The 22075-nt window shown below is 30.5% G+C and overlaps 1 protein-coding gene across 2 annotated transcripts; it reads right to left on the bottom strand.

The window, feature by feature from the left end:
- Window positions 1-994: 994 nt before the first annotated feature.
- LOC109595926 (unconventional myosin-Va) lies at window positions 995-19398 on the bottom strand. Of its 2 annotated transcripts, XM_049968261.1 has the most exons (17): window positions 16872-16934; window positions 9881-10208; window positions 9078-9331; window positions 8487-8706; window positions 8195-8433; window positions 7712-7958; window positions 7411-7652; window positions 6504-7351; window positions 6273-6447; window positions 5942-6216; window positions 5306-5889; window positions 4814-5254; window positions 4692-4712; window positions 3969-4490; window positions 3183-3913; window positions 2879-3121; window positions 995-2354 (listed from the first exon to the last, which is right to left on the bottom strand). In XM_049968261.1, exons 1-17 carry the CDS (start codon window positions 16917-16919, stop codon window positions 2232-2234), a joined length of 5541 nt encoding a protein of 1846 aa, XP_049824218.1. In that variant the 5' UTR covers window positions 16920-16934; the 3' UTR covers window positions 995-2231. The 2 variants fall into 2 exon arrangements, with proteins under 2 accessions (XP_049824218.1, XP_049824224.1); XM_049968267.1 differs by lacking the exons at window positions 4692-4712; window positions 16872-16934 and adding an exon at window positions 19126-19398.
- Between the last annotated feature and the right edge of the window lie 2677 nt (window positions 19399-22075).

The following is a 22075-nucleotide window of genomic DNA, read 5'->3' as shown; positions in this document are numbered from 1 at the left end:
AAAATTATTTCGACAATTTTAATTTATTTAAAATTTCAACTTATAAATTAAGTAATAAAGTTCGATTCAGATGACATTACATAATTAATGAAAAAGTGATCTATAGAGATGCTTGGGTCAGAGAAGAAAAGTTATCAAAAAATTAATTTATTTCCAACCGATGAATTTTTCATAATTTAAGTTTAATTGGGAACTACATACCTCTAATTAAATGCAATCAAAATATTTTATATTTTATTTGTTCTGTACTATTTCTACAATTATTCATTTTGAACCTAAATCAAAATAATTTTTACTTAAATTAAATTTTAAAGAAAAATAAATGCGACATGTAACTGGTCACAGAAATATCACATTTTTGATAAATGTATATTTATTGAACAATTTATACATAACTTTAAACAAAATTGTTAATATTTGGTTCGTTATAACTACATGTAAACAGTGAGATAAAGATTTATTGAAATATTGAAAATGGTCCTTTAAAATTAAATTTCACGACTCTAATATTAATTATTAATAACCACAATTTTGATATTTTAATCGATATTATATGCCGTTCTTCAAGTTTTCAAATGTATTTAGATCCGGACTCTTTTAATCAATTTATCCTTGGTAAATTATCGTTGGCAAATGGTTGCATTACATCTCTTATTATGTCTATATAGATAAAACGGTCTATTTTACTGATATTTTTTTGTGAAGATCCTATACCATGCCAAGGAACGCAACCCCAAACCAAAACTTTTCTTCCATCGTGTTCCAAAGTTTTTCTGACGTATCTGGGATCTAAACTTTTATTAGGAGGACGATGGATGAATTTTTTACCATCTGAACATACTCTAGTTAACACTCTGACCATCACACTATGTAACACAGCCCAAATATTAAACAGAGTCAGAGAATACAAAAATAGCAGAATAATGCGCTTTGATAAAAAGGTCTTTTTGTAGTAAATACTATTTAAATAGTGGAAGAAAAGGAAACAAAAATAAACATTTGCAATTTTTTATTATGATTTTATTATTTACAGTCTATAATCCACAATATATACATAGATGAATATGTTTCATAACTGACAATAAAATATCATTTAAATAACATTTGTATAATTCTTTATTTAAAATGCCAACATTTCAAGCTAATCTTCAATAAAGGTAACTTTAACCCAGTAATTTCAATATACAACTTAAACTATACATGTAGATCATTAAAATTGGTTAATTTTATGATATAACAATAAATAGTAGCTATGTATATTTACAAATAAATAGACTTTAGTTAAAGCACTTAAAAAATATTGTACTAAAAGATATGTTCTAGTAAACAACATTAGGCTTAATATATATGACCAAAATGTGTAGGTATCATATTTGTCACGATTTAGTTTCCAGAACCGTTCAAATTAATTTTGATCAGATATTTTCACCCTAAATATAATTACAAAATATACGAATAATTCCATCTCTATCTATTGCTATCATTATACATATTTCTGCTATCTCACAGCTAAGTTTTTTGAGACATCCTCAAAATGATTGATGATTTTTTTAATTAAAAATATGTAATACTAAAACTTATATTTGGAACAATTTTAATACTTAACATGGCACAAATATACCTAGAAATTGTTAAAATAATTATTATAGATAACCTAAGGAAAGGTACACAACTATATAAATCACAATAAAAAAAAAATAGAAGAGTATGATTTTTGTATTAGAAATGTTTTCACAATTGGGACCGCGTGTCATAGTATTGTTGCAGATAAGGCATTTGGAAATATATGTTTTATCAGAGTTCGAACTATATTGAATATTTATATTAATTGCTCAACTTCAAATTCGTATAATGTTCATTTATCTCCAATATGGTCCTAACATTGTTTTTAGTACATTCACAATTTATTGTAGGATTTAAAATAAAATAATGTTATGTGAATATACTTTAGTGGTATTTATTAGAAAATCTTGCGGCCTATTTGTAATCAACAACTACATAGTGGCTGGTATCTCCAACAAGAAGCTAGTCAATAAATGAATTATCTAAAATTCCAAATCTATATATAAATACATATCTTTAATATATATATAATTCTTGTCTCTGAAATATATAATTTGTTTAAAGCGTAAATCACTAACTACCATATCTGTTAGTCTTTTGTGCATTACACGACTTTTTTGCATCTTGTAAGGCAAAAACGACTGATTATTAAGATTATAGAAGTCCAATTATATCTTTTCTAGCATCGGCAGTTTTAGTGTGTCAGGGACTTCTATTTCTTCTAAACATATCACTGAGGGGTTGAATGGAAATCTTACAGGGTACCTAAATTTGACGTCCATAAGTAGAGTCTGAAAAAATAAAAATAATACGTAAATACAAATCCCAAAATACATTTTTATCTTTAACATTTTGAGTGAGAAATATTGGACTTAAATTTAGAATATTTGCTGAATAAATTTACACAGATTATGCCACTATTTGTGTTTTCTATAGAAAAAAATATTGATCATCTAATGAATAAAATAAATATTCCTTTTTTTAATATTATTTTTCTATATAGGGAACACTCAGTGACATCGACAGTTCACATTTGATTTGACTCACATTGCCACGTATAAGTGTGGGTTGTCCTGGCATAATTTGAGTACCTTGTATATTGTTTGATCTTATAATAGGATAACCAGGAAGCATATTTATTAAGATCACCTAAAAGAACGTTTTACATAAGATCGAAATTTCCCAAGAAACTATGTTTTCATTTAAATTCCAATTTAAGTCCTTTTAACGCAAAAATATGAAGCGTCACATTTAAGTCAATGTTTAAATAATCATTGTATTTTTTCACTGGTAAATACATAAATAGAATGCATACCTGCTGCTCTTGACTTTGAGGCCTTTCCTGTAATTTAGCTTGAACCTTCTTAATAAATGACACTGGTACCCGTTGTTCGAATTCGTCGACTGGTGTGTACAGATTTAATATCTTGCAAATCTGTAATGGCGTTAGTGCACTGCACATTTCGCAAACACTGGCGACGTCTTCTTCATATTTTCTTGCTTGTAATAGGTGGGCGGCCTGAATTATAGGCTGGAGGGTTGCTTGAATCGATGTCTCCTGAAATGTACATCAAGTCGATGTAGTTTTATATATGAATAATTACAAACAATTAACTTACGTCCAAAGATTTCTCTCTGGTCCACATTTCGAAGTGTGAAAGATTGTGACGAATCTGAAGTCCTTTAGACCAATGACAAAGTTCTTTGCGCAAAAGGAGATTGTTCAAACTCGATGAACACAGGAAATAGAAGATTTGCTTGAATATTTGTGATATAACTTCTTGATCCACTCCATAAAATGACAGTATTTTGTGATGGTTCGTCAGTTCTTGTAATAATGCGGTAGTAGGTTTTTGATTACCTACAGGGCTTGTGGTTGAATTTTGCCTTGTTCTAAATCCACTCGGTTTATTCCCGCTAATACCGGCTATTTCTTCGTGTTCTAGAATGGCTGGTACAATGAGGGTTTGAATTTTACCTTCGAATGTTTTGATAAGGCCTTGATAAATCCAGACAGCAATATCTGACATTACTTGTCTGTACTCAGACAGATCGAAGTTTCTCAAACACTGTTCGTTTTGTTTCACTGTGTTCTTTTCTTGGAATGCTTTATCTCCGCTGTATTGCTTCATGTTATGGACCAATCGAAGTGTATTCGACAGCCACAGAGCTAACAATTCGAAATTTTCTTGATTTTTTCTTACAACCTTTTTAACTGAATTTGTGAATGCTGATAGAATTGCCTTAACTTTTTCGTCATCATTAACGTAGTCCGTGTGTCTGATGCACATAAACACTATGTAAGCTGGCAATCCAGGTAACAGGGCCACAGCGGTCCGGGGTTTAAGATCTACGAGAATAGTCAGATGTAATTAAAATACTTCTTATACATAAAACATATTTACCTATAACAAGATGTTTCATAATAATATTTTCTTGGCCCTCCGGGTATGAGAACATTCCTAGATATTCTCTATCTTTCTTTTTGATGCTAGGTAATGGCCTGTTGTGCTTAGGTACGATCTTATTATTATTGTCATTTTCCACGGTAATAGTGCTATCCACATCGAAACCAGTTTCCTTTAATTTCTTCATAAGTTGCTTCAGTTGTTTCTTTAACTTTTGCACACTCTTAGACAACGTATCCTTTGTATCGTGCAAATCCAAATTCTCGGCAGTCAGTCTTGCGATTTCGTGCTGCATGTAGATCTCATTCTGAGACTGGTCTTTGGAAGTCAAATTGGCAGAGAGAATTCGTTGTTGACGCTCGTTGTCCTCCTTCAACTTTTCAATTTCAAATTTATATTCACGCTCGTGCGCTTTGTATTTCGCTTTCTCATCCTGAAGTTCCAGCTCCAGTTGTTTGTTAATAGTTTTTTGAGTTTCATAAGCTAGAGCCAACTCTCCATCTTCGTTGATATACTCACCTAAAACGGAATCAGTATTATTTACGACAACATATATTACTAATGGTTTCTTTAATAATTCACCATTATAGTTTTTAATCACAAAAAAATGAAAACAAAACATGTCATGCAAAATAATAATAATAGTAAAAAAACATAAAAAAAAATAATCAACACACGATTCATGCAAGTGACATGCATGTTGTAGTCACAAACACTTGCCTGAAGCCTTCTTCTTTGGTTCTGAAATTCCATTTGCGAAAGGAGACCATTTAAAAATGATAAATAAATATTATAATATATTGAAATACCGTAGATCAAAGAACACGATATGTGACACCTACCTAGTCTTGTATTTGAGTTAACTAGAGACTTCATATTATTGGTTTGGTTGGCCAAAACACTCTTCAATTGCACCACCTCTTCACCTCTCCTGTCCAGTTCAGCCTGCATCTGCACCATCTGTTCTTGCAACTTCGACTTCTCCGTACCATCACTGATGCTGCTTCTCAACTCCATCAATTGAGATTTCAAGTTCGAATTGGTCAATTCTAATTCCGAAATTCTGACAGCATCGTTAGCCGCATTTTCTGCCCGTTCGACTCTGGGTGACATGTCTAGTTCGTCTAGACGTTTCTGCATTCTCATTTTTTCCCGTTCCATTGCTGATAACTTGTGTTGCAGCTTCAATACCAGACCCACGTCCACTTTACTATCCGGATCTTGTTTCGTATCGTTGCTGCTAGTCGTGCTGGGAGTTTGAGATTCACTTGTTGCACCTGCAGCTAATAGTAAAAAATAAATATTAAAACATCTTCTAAATTAATTTAACTCACCATCAACCTTCCAGTCAATATTTTCAAGTTTCTCTCTATTATGAGAACTAGACGTTGAGCGAACTGAGCCATATCCATGATCTTCCGGAAGATCGGAATTTAGAAGTGCTTCATCTACCATAGAAATGCTGCTTATATCACTGATGTTACGCCTGTGCGATATGTGGTTGTTTTGATTTTGAATTTGTTTTTCCAGTTCTTCGCAATGTTGTTCCAAATTATGGTATTCTTGTAAGAGTTTCTGATAGTTTTGTTTGTCGTTATCTTGTTCGTTCATAATCAAAATTTTCTCCTCTTCTAAACGAGTTTTCAGGTTTTCTTCTGCACCCTTCTGGTTTACCTTAACTATTTCATTGATGTTCTCCAATTCTTTACGCAGTTTGAGAGTTTCTTCCGCATACAGCTCGCTTTGTTTCATAGTTTCTTCCTTGAATTTTTGATGTTCGTTGAGAAGATCCATTTTTTCGTCTCGTTCGTTTTTCAGGTCTAATTCTATTTTCTCGATTTTCTTGTTCTTTTCTATTAAAAGATTGTTGAGATTTTTTATTTCTATTTCTAGAGCTTTGAATGTTACTAATTTGTTCCTGCAAATCAGATGGTGAGTGAAACTAAATAGAAAATAACCATTTAACTTACTTTAACTCCTTTACTTCCTGTTGGTACGATTTCATTTCATTATTTTGCTTATTAACTTCGTCAATCTTCTGCTGTAGGCTTATGATTTTGTTCTCTAATCCCTTATTAAGTTTCTTGACGTGTTCAATTGACCTCGCTTCAATACGTAGGCGTTTATATTGTCTCTTGGCCAAAAATCTTCGGATAGCAGCTTGACAAATAATAATTTGTCGTTTCCTTTTAAGCACTGTTCTTCTTGATAACCAGCCTCTAACATGCTTTTGTATAATGATTGCCTAGAAAAGAGGTACGTTAGTTTCATAGTATACTTAATATACCCATAAATATGTACTTTTGCGTTGTATTTAACTTTTAGGAATTCACGCCGGGCTAAATATCCCCTTGCACGAGACTGTATTCCAATAACGCATTGTTTCAGCCTCTGGTATTGTACTCTCTTTACCCAACCTCGCACATACCGTTGTATCTTCTTAGCAGCACGTTCTCGTCTAATATCTTGAGCAAGCCTAAAAAAAAATAAAAAAATTTAGTTCCGAAAACGAGTTTTCAATCTCTTGTTTACCTTCTGGCCAAAAGCCCCCTTCCATATCTCTGAATATTCAGTGCACAATTTTTAATTCTCAAGAACTTCTTGCGCCAGATGAATGCTCTAACTGTCTTCTGCATCATAATGCAGCACTGCTTGAGCTTATCGGATCTTAATTTCTCCAGGTAGGCGACCTGACCGGCCCTGAAGAAGATCTTTGTCTTGCCAAATTGGTACATATCCGTGTTCTTTATGTATTTGTTCAGAATGGTTTCACACGTTTTCTGCATGTTAGTCCTGTTGATGTCGTTGAATTTGCACAGCACTCGATAACGATAGAAGAAATCGATGTAAGTCCATCTGCTAGGAAAGCCTGCCGATGAGAGTCGTATTGTTTCCAGAACACCACAGGCTCTCAATTGTTGAACGGCTCTTTTCGGGTTGTACTCGAAAGGCGTTTTCGAATCATTAGGCTTGATACATCTGACGTAATGTGGTGTAGTTGCATTTAAAGTTGCCATGAGCATGTTTAGTGAATCTCTGAACTGCGATCCCACCGTTTTCTTGTGTGACTTTTGAGCACCTGGTAATTGCTTTGCCGGTATAATTTTCACTTTAGCATTGGGGGCTGCGAGTTTGTGTTCATTGCTAGCGAACAGACGTTTGACTAGATTATTTTTGCTTGCTTTAATGACGGAAATCTGTTCTTCAATTACGGTGTCCCTGTTTTTCTCTAAGAAGCCGTTGCTCTCATACTGGACTTTGTCGGCGAAGTGGTTTATTACGAAGGAAGACTGACCGAAACGGCCCTTCGAAAAGTGGGAGTATTTTATGCATTTATTGTACAATTTTTCTGTCCAACTTGCGTCGGAACCTCTGGGCATCTACAAGAAAAGTATTAGATAACAATGTGATAGATTGGAATTTTTATGTATGAACTTACTCTGCATTCCTCATCGAGTAGATCTAGTATTCCCAATTTGGTTTCGATGAGATCTATACAAGGCTGATTGTCATAAAACTCAATCATTTTCCATTCGATTCCTTCCTTTATGTATTCTTCTTGTTCGAGTTTGAATACGTGCATGTTAAATTGTTGCTGCAGCTTCTCGTTTGCATAATTTATACAAAATTGCTCGAACGAGTTCGTCTCGAAGGTTTCAAAACCGTAGATATCCAAAACGCCTGAATATTTAAATTAGTCAAAATAAGCAAATGTTGGTTCAAGTGTCAATAATACGTACCAATGAATTTGTGACGGTTTCCTGTCGACTCTAAAGCTTTATTTATAACCAGTACAATCCAATTGAATAATTCAGCATAGATATGCTTTGCCAATGCGTCCCTTGACATATTGGCATCTTCGACTGACATGGGTTTTAGAATCACGTCCCTCATAGAGACAATTTTCCTCGTACACAGCCATTGTTTCAAGTCATTCTCGTCAACGTCCAGCAGAAATGCCAATAAGTTCATGTGAACGTCTTTGGGCTAAAATCAAATGTTAAATTTAAAAATTATCCTTCATATTTCTGTTAGTTTAAATTAAAGTCATTCAGCTTTGCTGGCCTGTAATTGATATGTTTTTATAAAGACAAGAGAGTCGATTCATTACAACGATATAATTACTGAAACCCTATCAAGATAATTGTGTTTCTAATTATAGGAACTTAAATAATAATAAATTGATGTGATTTTCCAATCGTTGATTTCGCTACAAAACTTACAGAAATGCCACATCCTTCCTGATCCTGTTGATTCTCAGTCTTGATGACGCACTCGGCGAATCGAATATTTCCTAGATGTAGAATAGCTGCCAAAATTCTAAACATATCGTTCTGTTCCGTTTCCGAAAAACCTAGTAAATTGAGCGCGTTAACTGTTTCTTCGAAAGCCTCCAAATCATTCACACCCGCCACATCCGGACTTCTGCCCTGGTTTAAATATGTGAAATTGTCTTGGTGATCTGAAAAAACAAATCGTGTTTCCTCTGTTCAGCAAACATAACATCTCACCTACCTAATTTGAGGTGTGGTAGTTTTTTCCTTGCCGCGCAAAGTTGATAGAATATGTGGTAGTTCCTCTCATCTGGCGCTTGGAAAACAACTCGAGATTTCTCAAGGAGATACGTCCGCATGGATGCTCCGATTATGTGGTACTGCTTGCTGAATTGCAGTTCGATAAATTTACCGAATCTGGAACTGTTGTCGTTTCTTGTAGTTTTGGCGTTTCCAATTGCCTGAAAGTGAAATAGGTCGCTTAATTTTCTGTAAGTTCGTTACCATAATAACTATTTTTGGGGTACCAGTTTATAAACCAATTTTTTAGATATATAATTGTTAAAATTAAATTAATAAGCTTAGGTTTTGTTCATAAAATTTCTTTTTCTTTGATTAATGTTGCTTATAATTTCTAGGATTGTAGTACTTTTTTAATATTTCCTTTGAACTTTTCCAGTAGTTATATTTTTTCAATAAATGTCGTATTCCTAATTGTATATGCATTTTAATTTATTTTAAAACAGTAAATATGTCATTTGTAAGCAGTTCCTGTCGTCGATTTGTGTACAGAAGATTCATCATTTCTTCTTCTGTCCCAATAGATACCTACTTCCATGATGGGACTGCTGGCCAGCACCTTCTTCTCGATTTGAGTCTCGGTGGCATTGCCGCCAACGGTGGCGAAGTACCGCATCGCATACTTGGCAGAGACCGTTTTGCCGGCACCACTCTCGCCCGAGACGATGATGCTCTGGTCACGCTGTTCGCGCTCCAGCTTCGTATAGGCCTCTTCTGCGACGGCAAAGATGTGCGGGTCCAGGTCGCCCATCGCTTGGCCTCTGTACGTCTGTATCGTGTCGATGTCTGAAATAAAGCAAACCGGTTTATGGGTCGGTTGGAGAATTGACTGTTTCGGGGTCAGTATTGCCGCTGATGGACCGTGAATGCTTATGGGAATGGTATGTAAGTACCAGTGAAATGGATAAGTTATTCTATAATTGGTTTTTGACTTATACGATGGGTTCCAATAGAAACAAATCAGATTTAACCGGCAACTAATGATTGATGCTTTTGTTCCTCAATATTAAATATTTTATGATGAATAATAAACTAGGAATTACCCACTTTAATAAGAATGTAATAAAACTGAATTCACCGTGAACGGGTTTTGAACCGGCAAATTGAAATTATTGTGCAACTCAATTAAATTAAATAAATATTTTGATCGTTATCGAATTTTAAAAACGAAAGTGACTAGTTAAACAGTTAATTATGCCAATTAATTGCAATCGATTTCTTGCCGTGCCGGGCAAACTAATCTAATTAACTGCTCTAATGACTTCAACTTCAGACATTCATAAGTCGCATCTAAGGACAAACCTCTTTCGCAGTTCACACACAAAATAATCTTACCATAAATGGGTAATTCATCGTAGGGATTAATCGCCACCAGTACGATTCCACAGTACGTGTAAATATATTTATTCTGACAGAACCTGACTTGTAAGTTGTAGAGTACGGCAGGTTCGTGCAGATAGGAGAGAGTAGTGAGATCATTTTCGCCAATCAGAATTTGCGGATTCCTCAGGAACGGCAGGTTCTCCTCCGATTTGACGGCCAACGTTTTCGATTCATTGTCCTCGGTCACCACGTCGATCGTTTTCTTGTTTGGTTTGTAGTCCTCTGTCAGTTCGGCACCCTCCCATACTTTTTCCGGATGCGGGATCCATACTTTCGCACCCTGAAAATTAGTTGCTTTGAAGTTTGTTTGTAAATTCGATTAATTTTCGAATCAAATCGATGCGTTGAATAGGTTTTGATTGGGCGTTTATGTAAACACGGTTTCAGAAAGAGAACGGCCGAACGAAACAGAAAGGTCATGAAGTTAATAAAGTCTACGGGTTGAAAGCTAATTTGATTACCCAATATCCAATCGAGACCCCATAAATAATCGTATTGGCAAGTTGGAATGACTGCATGATATAATTCTCGTTAGATTTTGTACTTGCTTTAATTTATCCAATATCATCACCCATTTCGACCACTTTATTTATTAGTGTTGATATTTTGTATTATCTATTAATTTTAAAAAATATTACTTTGCTTCCTAAGCAAAGCAGTTAGAACATGTTAAATACTGAAGAAAACTTAAATATTATTTTTTCTGAAGTTTTGTACTGAAGAAAATACAGTCCTTCAAATTTAAATTTTAAGAATTGTTTTTAACTCATATTTTCGTAACCTTTGGTCCTCTCGTGTTTAAATTTGGTATGTATTATCCTAAAATATTTACCTTCAATTCGATATCGATTCGATTTCCATAATGACACAGTAGCGTAGATTTTGGGGGGTGCTCCTCTTTTTCTCGCCCTATTTTCCTCGCCACTGAGTATTTTTGAAAACTATTAAGTTTTTCATATTTCTTACAGAATTTAGAAAAAATGGTTGCTCTGGATTAATTTTGATTAACACAGTCGATTTTTTTATTTTAATTTTATTCAAACATAATCTGGAATGTCTCAAAAATGAATGTCGTAATTAAAATTAATCAAGAGCTTATATTATTTCTAAATTATGTAAAAAATATAAAAACCTTCATAGTTTTCAAATTTTGAGTGGCGTACAAAGTAGAGTGAGAAAGAGAGGAGAATCCTCCAGAATCTACGCTCCTGTATTACTGGATAAAGTTTATTACATTGAATTGCAGTCAGGTATTTTAGGATAACACATACTTAATTTAAACATGATTGGACTAAAAGTTACGGAAACATGTTTATTTTAATTTTCTTCAAATATTAGAACAGAAATATTTTAAAAATGGCTGTGTTAATCAAAATTAATCAGTACCTCTCATTTCTAAATTATGTAAAAAATATAAGAAACTAGTTTTAAAAAATATTGTGTGGCGTAGAAAATAGGGTGAGAAAAAGAGGAGAATGTAATAAACTGTTAGTATCGATATAGTTTATTACATTGAATTGAAATGTATTTTAGGACAACACATACCTAGTTTAAACACGATTGGACAAAAGGTTATGGAAATATAAAAAAAAATGATAAAATGTAAATTTGTAGGGCTGTATTTTTTTCAGAGGAAAAAAATTGAAAAATCAACATTTTAATTGTGGATGTGACTTCCTAGAAAATTATAACTTTCTCACAATATTTCGACAAAACTAAAATAACTCATTAAAATAATTATGGGAAATATATTTTTACACTACGAATTTTAGCAGATTGCGCATATAATTTAAAATAATGGTGAAAGCGAATTAATGAAGGAAATATTTATATTTACACCATTGCGACCGCTAAGTATTTCCTTGTGTATTAATAAATTGGATGCGGTTTTTCCTAAAAGTAATTAAATATTTCGCTTTTTTGTGTGAGATAATTTATATCATATACAGGAAATATGTAGGTGTCGCATATCTTTGACCACAAAAGGACAGTCGGTGGAATTATATACGTTACGAATCATTGAAGTCTTAGTAGCCACGATTGGCACACCAAAAATTCAACAAAATTATAATAACACGTTTTACAAATGACCCACATTTTATTAATAAGAATAAACTGGTTCAAAATGCACGAAAGATGCAGATATGTCGGTATGGCCGTTTAAGAAAGGACGTAAATGAAATACTTGTTTATATATAAGCCTGTGAAAGTATATAAAATGTAATATGTTATTGTTTTAACAATGCCATTTAAATACATAATTTTGTTTATTTTTTTACATTTGTGGCTAAAAACTTTGCCTGATTATAAATATTTTTTAATAATAAGGGACGAAGTGATATTAATATATATTTAACGGTTGGATGTATTTTTTCTTTAATGATACTAAATTATATAAATATTTATGGTTGCTTACGTTTAATCGTTTACTTTCTATACTTTAACCCATTATGTATGCAATTAATTCAATTTATTTTAATTATACAAATATCTAACACACTCATTTCCTATAACTACCTTCCAATAGTGCATTATTTCATTTATCAGTCTTCCACTATTCGAGATTTATCACATCACTGAATACAGTACAAAAGTTACATACCAGATCACAAGATAATGGGCGATATACGTTCTGATTATTTAAATTTATAAAATGTAATTCCGATAACTGTATACGTTATAGATTCTATACCGGTGGCTTTTTTTAAAGCGTTTGCTACAGTAACATATTCTGTTCGCCGTGACCTTTGCCAAAGTAAAAGAAATGTAGCAATCCTTGAACCTGAAACGTATTTAAAATTTCATGCACAAGCTCTTATACACTTGGGAAATATTAAAAGCTTCTTTTAAAGTATAATTTTCTGCATTTACAATAAGAATATAATTTGGCATCGTTCTGTCGCCCATTCACTGACGTTGGTCATGTTTTATATATTTTTTACGACGATAGTTATCTTGGATTCCATAAAATTTTCGTCACACACGATTTAAGTGCACTCTGAACGTATAGTAAACAGTCCAACATGCGGGAATAATATTCTCTCTATTATAATAAAACTGATATAAAGATGGAACAGATGAAATGTGCTACAGTTACAGGAAATTAAATACTTAAATTATTCCACGAACAATGACGACTACAAAATTATGTTTCGTTAACAAACTGAAAAGGTAATTTGTATGAGTCTTCGTTTGCGACACCATTTAGGACATAACGGTTCTACATGGACGTGCGAGTTGTCGGTTAAATTTTAAGATTCGTTCAAATTTTTAAGTCGGGGAATTTCCGACGGGTTCCTATCTCGGCATTATAATTAAATTAACCGAAACGATGCTATTTTGAAGTGGTTATTGGATGGGTGTGAGTCCACAAAATACAAGAAGTGTGTGTTAATTTTTATGTATATGTTTTCGAATTGGATAAATTTAGAATTGATTAGTCGGTTTTATTAATACTCATTTAATAGCCTATTGTGATTTTAATATTTAAATGTAAATCTTTTTGTAGGTCACTGTTATGAATAATAAATTCCATAAACATTATGTTATTTTTAAATGAAGTAGTTTTATTATCAGGGGAAGTAATAGTACTTCTTCAAATAATATATAAATAATAGGCCATCAGAAGTAGCAAATGAGATACTGTAACCCATAATTTCGTTCTATCAACAGCATCTATAAACACGGACGCGGAAGTGACATTTCTGCATATATTTTATAACAAACGATAGAGGCAACAAATACCCACAGTGGTTATTCAACAGATCACATTCAAAAGGTCTGAAAAACTGGTCTTATTTCAATGAACTTTCACTGTTACTCTCTGTTTAGTTTCGTCAACGTTATTGTTAACATTTATTCGGTGTATAATCTTCTCTCACAATGCAGCAACAATATCTTGCACCTATCATTATAATTATTACATTAATAGGAACTTTATTAAAATAGAATGTTCAGATAGTGGCCGTTAAATGATCACGATTTTGGAGTTGCTGCACTCAAGGATTTATTTCGCTTTTTTACCATAACATTGGACTAGTTAAACTTGATCGTATTCTCATAATTGGAAGCAATTATTGGAAAACTGTTTGTGGAAGATTGATTGTTGCGGATGATGCTGCAATAAAATTGTGATCGATAATGGACCGCATGAATCTCAGACCAAATATTTATCTGAGCAAAAAATTGGAGAACTGCATTAACGTTGTTGCCGTCGATGAAATAATTCAAGCATAATATCAATGCAGTTTCTCCATTAAATCATCCGATTCCCAAGTCACGTTTGTGCGATTTTAAGGAACGGTGTGTTTCTATTAAAATTAATCGTTGTTAATCCGACGTTTCTTGGATCACTAACCTTTCATTTCTAAAACCGGTACCTCTCACACACAAAAAAAAACACACACAACAACGAAAACGAACCAGTTAAAAAGTGTTCACTGGATATAATTTACAAGAGGTCGGATAGTTAAAAAGGCATTAGTTTGACTAGTTGACATTTAGTGGTGCACGTTCACTTTTTAGAATGAAATTTCATTGAACGGAGCAGCCACATGGTTTAGAGAACGTGCGTACGGCCTTTAAACGAATGGATGTTTATTAGTTTGCAATTCTTTTGTGATTTACCTGTGTATGTGGTTGTAATTGTTTCTGATTTATTATATCATGTCGCCTGTTGCAATAATACAATTGCATAAGGTAAAATTGGTGAACACTTTCTGAAGTTTGTATTCACTTTTGATCATCCTGGCCTCAAGTAATCTTATTAGTTAGATGTCAATGAAGTATGTTGTTATTATTATATTATTTATTGATGGAATCAACTGATGATTCATATTTTAGATTAAAATAAAATAATCTAAAAATATGTATATAAAATTTAGATGGTAATTGTTTTGAATCGCGACCTATTTTTAGCTATAAAAAATTGAAAAAACAACTTCATATATTTTTTTTAATATTCTTCTCTTCGGCGCATTATAAAATATATTTTGATCAAGTAAAAAAAAGATTTCCTAAAGAAAAATTAATTTTAAATTTGAAAAAATTCTGATTTCTACGGTTTATGCTTGAAATTTTTATGAACAAATTTTTTTATACTATAGGCCCTTTTTTCGAAAAGTTCATCTAAAAGGATGTTTTTCAAAAAAAAAAACAAGAAATAGAAAAAAAATTGTCAATAAAATTTTTCAATTTGATTTTTTTTCAATCAAAATTTCAACATGTGAAATCATGAAAAAAATATAAACATTTTTTTATTAAATTTAATAAAAATTACAAAATTTACATAAAAATTCATAAAAAATTGAAAAATCACTTTATTGACGTGAAATTAATTTTTCTCTTAGAAATTTTGATCTTTCAATTGACTGATTTTTTTTTTGTAAATATGAACTTTTTGAAAAAATGTATAATGTGTGTATGTATATGGTATAAAATTTTTTTTTCATACAAATTTCAAACAAAAACCGTCAAAATCGGCATTTTTTTAAATTTAAAATTAATTTTTCTCTAAGTAATATTAATTTTTTTACTCGATCAAAACATACTCTTTAATGTGCCGAAGATATAATTGTTGATAGCTTAATTTTTCGATTTTTTATGACTAAAAATAGGTGGGGCCGTGATTCTATAATGATTACAACTTACTAAAATGTATTAAAAATATGAGCTACTTGAATTGGATAACAGTACCAGAATGTTTATTTTTCATTAAAAAAATTCTTTGAAAAATTGTGCATTTTTATATTCAAATAACAAAATTAAAACAACTATTTACGTTATGGTCTTTCATTACTGTCTATGACTTTAAATCGATTATTTACTACCGGTTTTTTGCTTATTATAATATTGGTCAAAGTGAAACTGTAAGAAAAATTATAATTCAGAGTTACCAAGACCGAGAGAAACACGAAGATATGGTTAATAGTTTACGGTTAAATAAGTCAATCGTTTCCCGTAGTATTAAAAAATTTAGAAAAACTGGCCACGTGATAGCTAAGAAAAAAATTGTCTGTGTTCGAAGAACTTTAAGGAAAATCAATCAATAATACCAAAAAATAATCCAATCTTATCGTCAACTAAAATTAAAGCCAACCTGGAGGAAATGGAACTTGCTGAAATTAGTTCAAGGACTGTGAGAACATGATTAATGGATGGGATTTGTTTGAACTCATACCTACAAGAAAAATACTCTGATTTATGTTCAGAGATATACTAAACAATTTGCTTCCATACATTGAAGAAATAGTGCTCTTCATAAATGTATTTCAACATTCAACAAACGATCCCAAATACAAAGTCAAACAGTATCAATGTTATAAATTAAGTAACACAGATTTAAATATTAAAAATTCCTTTTAAAATGATCAACTCAGTTAAAAAAATATATGTAACATTTTAGGGAATAAGAATATAAATAGGTTTATAGTGATGGCTAATATATTCAACATTTTAAAATTTTGCTATAATAATGGCCACCACTGTATGTCAAAATGTCCGGTACAATATGGCCATTGTCAACTATTTTTTGATGGAAAGGTATATTGTGATATTGTGATATTCACATATTCATCCATTAAATAATAATTGACATCGATAATACATTATCTGCAATTACATTAATTTCTTTATTTTTAATTATTATTTATATGTAATAAAACTTGTATGAATCATATCTTTATCACACCATTATCTTAAGTAAATGATCAAATATTTACTTTTATTTACTATATTTGAAAAAGCATAAAATATAATTTGCCGTAACGAGTGAAAATATATCTAGAGGTAATTTCAAACCAACATTTCGGACATGAATTTACTCGTTTATTTTTTAGTATAATATGCGTGTTCTGGTTAATGCAAAAATATGAATGGGCGTATATTTATGGCGCCTACACATTTATGAAAATCCGTTTCAATTAAAAGTTGGTTTTCTTCTTACCTTGGATTTTACGTGGGTATTTAAAATAATTAAACTATTTTCCAGCATTCGTTATAGTTGCCATAATGATAATAATAATTAAAATGACTCATTGTATTAGATTTTGTGTATACAATAAAATAATAAAAATGACAATGTCAAAATGTAACGTTTCTAGTAACAGTAATTTACGTTTTGTTGATAAATGTCTATAATTATTTATTCCAGTAATCTGTAATAATACTTTAAAAGCCAGTTATTTGTACTATAAAAGTAGGAATAATATTTTATATATTAAAAGCATGAATTTGCATAATGCCAGTGCCTAAGTACGGAAACGCAGCGGTACCTCTATGTTTAATGAGAAAGTTCATAGATTATGCTAAAAAACAAAAATAGTATAATTATGTATATTTGTATTAATTTGCTATCGTAATTGCGGTTTTAATTTCCCTTATTTAAGTATACCCAAATGTAGATATTATTTTTTTAATTTCATTATTTTTTTATCGAAATATCTGCAAATATCGCAATCAATGAAACGTGAACGATAAATTAGATGTTTTTAGCTGTAAATCACGGATGTACATAAATAAGATAACAAGTAAATACCTGTCAATTAAACATTTAGCCGGTGTGGAAATTATAAGTCGTACCGTATAAGGTCTAACAACTGAAACAATTTTATGTTCCTTAATGCATGAAGGCTCTAATTAATTAGGCATGTTGTATTAAGGATAAATATGTGAGAATAACAAAAATATGAACGTTTGATTAAAAAAACCGACTCCAGTTTGAAACGTGGTATGTAAAAAATATTAATATTATTAAAAAATAGGACGTAATTAAATAGTTTTAATTTGCCTTGACCCCTTAAGACTGGATCATAGACCCAAAGATAAATCACACTGGTTACAGTTCAATGCTGTTATTGTTCTAGTGCAAACTCAAAATATGTTTACCGTTCGACTAATTAAACATATTTTAAACAAACAATTTTGTTGATATTTCGCGGTTAATTATTTATGGTGGTTGTCGCAGCATTTTACTGCGTGGAAGCCTGCAAGAGCACGTTGTTTTACATATGAGAGTGAATATCGACGTTTTCCACGGAACTAGGACAATTTTGATAAAACTGTATGAATGTTCCATTGAACCTGGGGACGTAAATTGTGCAGTGCACCAGAGAAATTTGCCGAATAATTAAAAGTTGCAATCGTTTCAATGGTGAATTTCTACGATTCCTGACAAACAATATTAATTCATGTATGGATGTTTTCCCATGGTTTTGATAAACATATTGTATTAAACGGTTATTGTTCTGGGGGATAATATGAGTGAAAGCGTGTTACTCTATATCGGTATAATTAGAAAAATTGTAAGAGTGTCATAAAATAGACTTTGTAAAATTTGAAAATCCACACAATGCAGTTTTGTGTGGAATAAAACAATCACTCGCACTGGTTATTGTTTTGCCCAAAATGGTTTTATTTTAATAAACTCTATTGCTCTTTTGACTAATTATAGTTCAAGGATGTGCGTACAACAATTTTTGTGTGATCAATTTGTTTGAACGGTTTTTAAATAAACATGAAGTTCGTTTAACTTTCTTAAGGTTAATAAAAAAACATTTCGAATTTCTCCATACAATTTCCATTAAATCCTGCATAATTCATCAATAGGTTACATATATTATATGTTTTTAAAATATTCCCAATTTTACATATTTTAAGCTTGCTTGATTAGATTGTGGTTTTACATAAATTATGTATCGTCTAAGAAGTCAAAAATATTCTAACGAATTGTGTGAAAGTCTTTTGTTGATATTAACAACCTATGTTAACAATGCTGGGTAATGTGATTAGATAGTGACGATTAACCAGGATTAGAATCGATATAAATTTGGCAATTTACCAGAACATTGTTTTAATCTAGTGAGTCAAATGTTGTTATGTCGGTACAGATAAAAATAATGAATTATTCGTTTACACAAACTGCAAGTACAACAAAGGGACCACGGTCGCAGTTTAAATCCCCGCACCATTAATTCACCAATCAAATGAACGCTCCGAATATTTTCAAGTAAAAAACAAATAAAAAAATACAGACTTTTTCTTGTAATATCAGCAGAATTAATAAATTTCAATAAATTTGTGCTGTAATTTAAAAAAAAAATTAATTGACAACACAAAAACGAATCGATAATAAATTCCCCTCCGTGGTCCCGGATTAATTCGAAAACATTTCTGCCCTACGTCAAGAAAACCATCGTTACCTTCGAGTACAGTTCCAATGTTGTCATTTTCCCGGTTAAATATCACAAATTGAACCCCAATTTCACAAAACAGCTGTATTATCACAAAACTCAATTTTTTTGCGGCCGCATTTGAAGTGCACTATTGTATACGTTACATGTCACACCTTATCTTATCACATTTTTCAACGCGACAAGTGTACACTGGCGGAGCGCGTAAAATTTTCTACCGTCCCCGAGATACAGTCCTGCTTCTTGAATGCGCACCATGCGCGTTAGTACTATGTAGAGGTTGAGATTTGCAGGAGGCATGTGTTAAAGTATAGATTTCGACGGTCGCAGTCGCCGCCCTCTGGCGAGCAGGTAAGGACTTATGGCGGTCAGCAGGAGAGCAGTCCCTGCAGGTGAATTTAAACCGTTCACGGTTTGAATGATGGAGGGCTCCATGCATATTATCCGTGGGTATATTTATAATTTGGGAACACACAAGTAAAAATAGATAAAAAAATATGTATGAAATTATTTGCAGGAATACTAAAAATTCTTGAATTTATAGTAGTTATTCTTCAGTTTAAAAAATTATAAATAATTATAATAATAAATTAAATAATCAAAAAATAATGTTAATTAAAAAATAATGTATTTAAGTTTTTTATATATGCCATTATAATTGAATTAGCTCGAATTAATTTGAAATTTTAGAAGCGGTTTATAAAATAAAATATATATTTCCAATAGAAAATACGAAAATTTTGTTATAATTTTTTTATTTTATATAAAAATATTTTGAAAATATTGATAATAATTATTCTTCTTCATTCTAAAAAAGTATAAAATAAATATAATAATAAATTGCTTAAGTGATTTAATTAAAAAATATTGAAGTACTAATTTTTTATTTATGTTTTTAATAGAAAATATGAAAATTTTGTTATATTTTTTTTATTTTACATAAAAATATTGTGGAAATATTGATAATTATTCTTCTTCATTCTAAAAAATTATAAAATAAATATAATAATAAATTGCTTACGTGATTTAATTAAAAAATAATAAAGAAATATTTTTTTATTTATTCATTAAAAATGAATTAACTGTAAAATATATATTTCCAAAAGAAAATACGAAAATTTTGTGTTAATTTTTTTATTTTATATAAAAATATTGTGGAAATACTAATAAAAATAGTAAAATATTTTTTTTATAATTTTTGTTAATCCAAATAATAATAATTATAAAAACACAAGCACAAGTAACAAAATTAAAAATTAAAAATTTTTTTTTATGTAATATATTTTATAATTGAATTAAATTTACTAAATTTGAAATTTTTAAATAATTTATACAATCATAAAATATGTAATATTATATACAAAATTTTTCTGAATTTTCTGATAGTAAACGAAAATAGTTAAAAAGTTATTTGCAGAAATATTAAAAATTCTTTTAATTTTAATGGAATATATAATTGATTTTAATTTAAAAATATGTAAAATAATATTAATAATAATAAAATGCAAAATTAATTAAAATAATTAAAAAGAAAACAAGGAAAAACAAATTTCTTAATTAAGTAGTTAATATATACCATTATAAATAAATTAATTGGAGTAAATTTTATTTTTTTAAAATGTTTATAAAGTAGTAAAATATGTAAATTTAAAAAAATTGTTATAATTTTAAAATATTATTGTTTGCATACACCCATTCTCAGTATGTTCTACTTTTTCCTTTTCCTAATTAATTATATAATTGATTGTTATATATTAATAAATATTTTACATTTTATATAAGTAGTGTCATCTATTAGAAAGTGGAATAATAAAACAGTATTCTTTCAAATTAAATTTAAGTGTTACTCTTTTGCAACAGATGGCAGTAGCTGTTCTATGTAATCTAAGACCTGTACTATTACAAATATTCTATACGTTTATCAATTGTATCAATTTTTTTTAATTAATTTCAATATTTAATAATAATAATTGATAATGTGTTTAAAGTTTTTTTTTTTAAATTTACTAAATAGTCGAAAAGATATTATTACAAAAATTTTAAAGATGTTTATAAATTCAGAGAATTGAGAATTGCTTCATAAATACATTAATCAATTATGTGTGAAAAAAATTTTTAGATGTCATAAATGGTTTTAATAATATTTTAAAACATATTGAAGTACGTAATATTTATTGCTATATCTATTTATTAAAAATATATATTATTACATAAATTAAAAAGTAAATGTATAAAAATATTTAATTTAAAAAATAATATCTTAAGTATTATTATCAATTTACGGTATTTATCCCTTTAGGAAATAATATATAGATATTCAGTTAGCATTTAATTATTAATTAAAAAAATTATGTTCCACTCAACTATTGTGTATTTAAAATTCATAGGATTATTAAACGTCTTGAGCAATTGTATTTAGTGTCTTTTAAACGTAATTGTTCGTAAAAATACCGTATATACAAACAAAACCTGTTCCATTATTAATCACTTTAAATATATGCCATTTTCACTTAAAATATTTACAAAGGCGATCGATCCATTTAGTCCGGGAAAACGTTTACCTTTTCACACAGCAACTAAACTAAATGGGAAGTTCTTATTATTTTCCGATCAGTCACTAAATTACGCAACTTGTACTATTCTTCCCAAGATGGTGCTGGACTGAACAGTCCTCAACATCTGTTTCTTCAGCGATCGCGTCGCGATGATCTCACACAAAAAGTGGCTGAACTAGCTGGATTTCCTTGTAATATCAACTTCATTATGATGAAGAAAGATTCCTAGTGTCAATGATCTTAACCGAAACTGGTATCTGAATTCGTTGAATAACTACGGCTTCGCTTTCCTGAAACGATGCCGATTATTTTCTGATTATGCTTTGTCTGTGACTGTCGGTTTCTGTGTTTTGGAAAAAACTCAATTGATTTTTGAATCCGAATAATGAATTTTGTTGAATAAT

The sequence above is a fragment of the Aethina tumida genome, chromosome 1, assembly GCF_024364675.1.
Source record: "Aethina tumida isolate Nest 87 chromosome 1, icAetTumi1.1, whole genome shotgun sequence".
Classification (NCBI taxonomy): domain Eukaryota; kingdom Metazoa; phylum Arthropoda; class Insecta; order Coleoptera; family Nitidulidae; genus Aethina; species Aethina tumida.
This window is presented reverse-complemented; position numbering and strand designations above follow the sequence as displayed.

Bases quoted from the DNA above. Each gene is read 5' to 3' on its own strand.
- LOC109595926 (XM_049968261.1), bottom strand. From the start codon at position 16,919: ATGCTGGAAAATAGTTTAATTATTTTAAATACCCACGTAAAATCCAAG. The intron at 10,209-16,871 runs GTAAGAAGAAAA...ACTAATTTTCAG, and splicing joins ATACCCACGTAAAATCCAAG to GGTGCGAAAGTATGGATCCC. The intron at 7,653-7,711 runs GTACGTATTATT...TTAAATATTCAG, and splicing joins AAACCGTCACAAATTCATTG to GCGTTTTGGATATCTACGGT.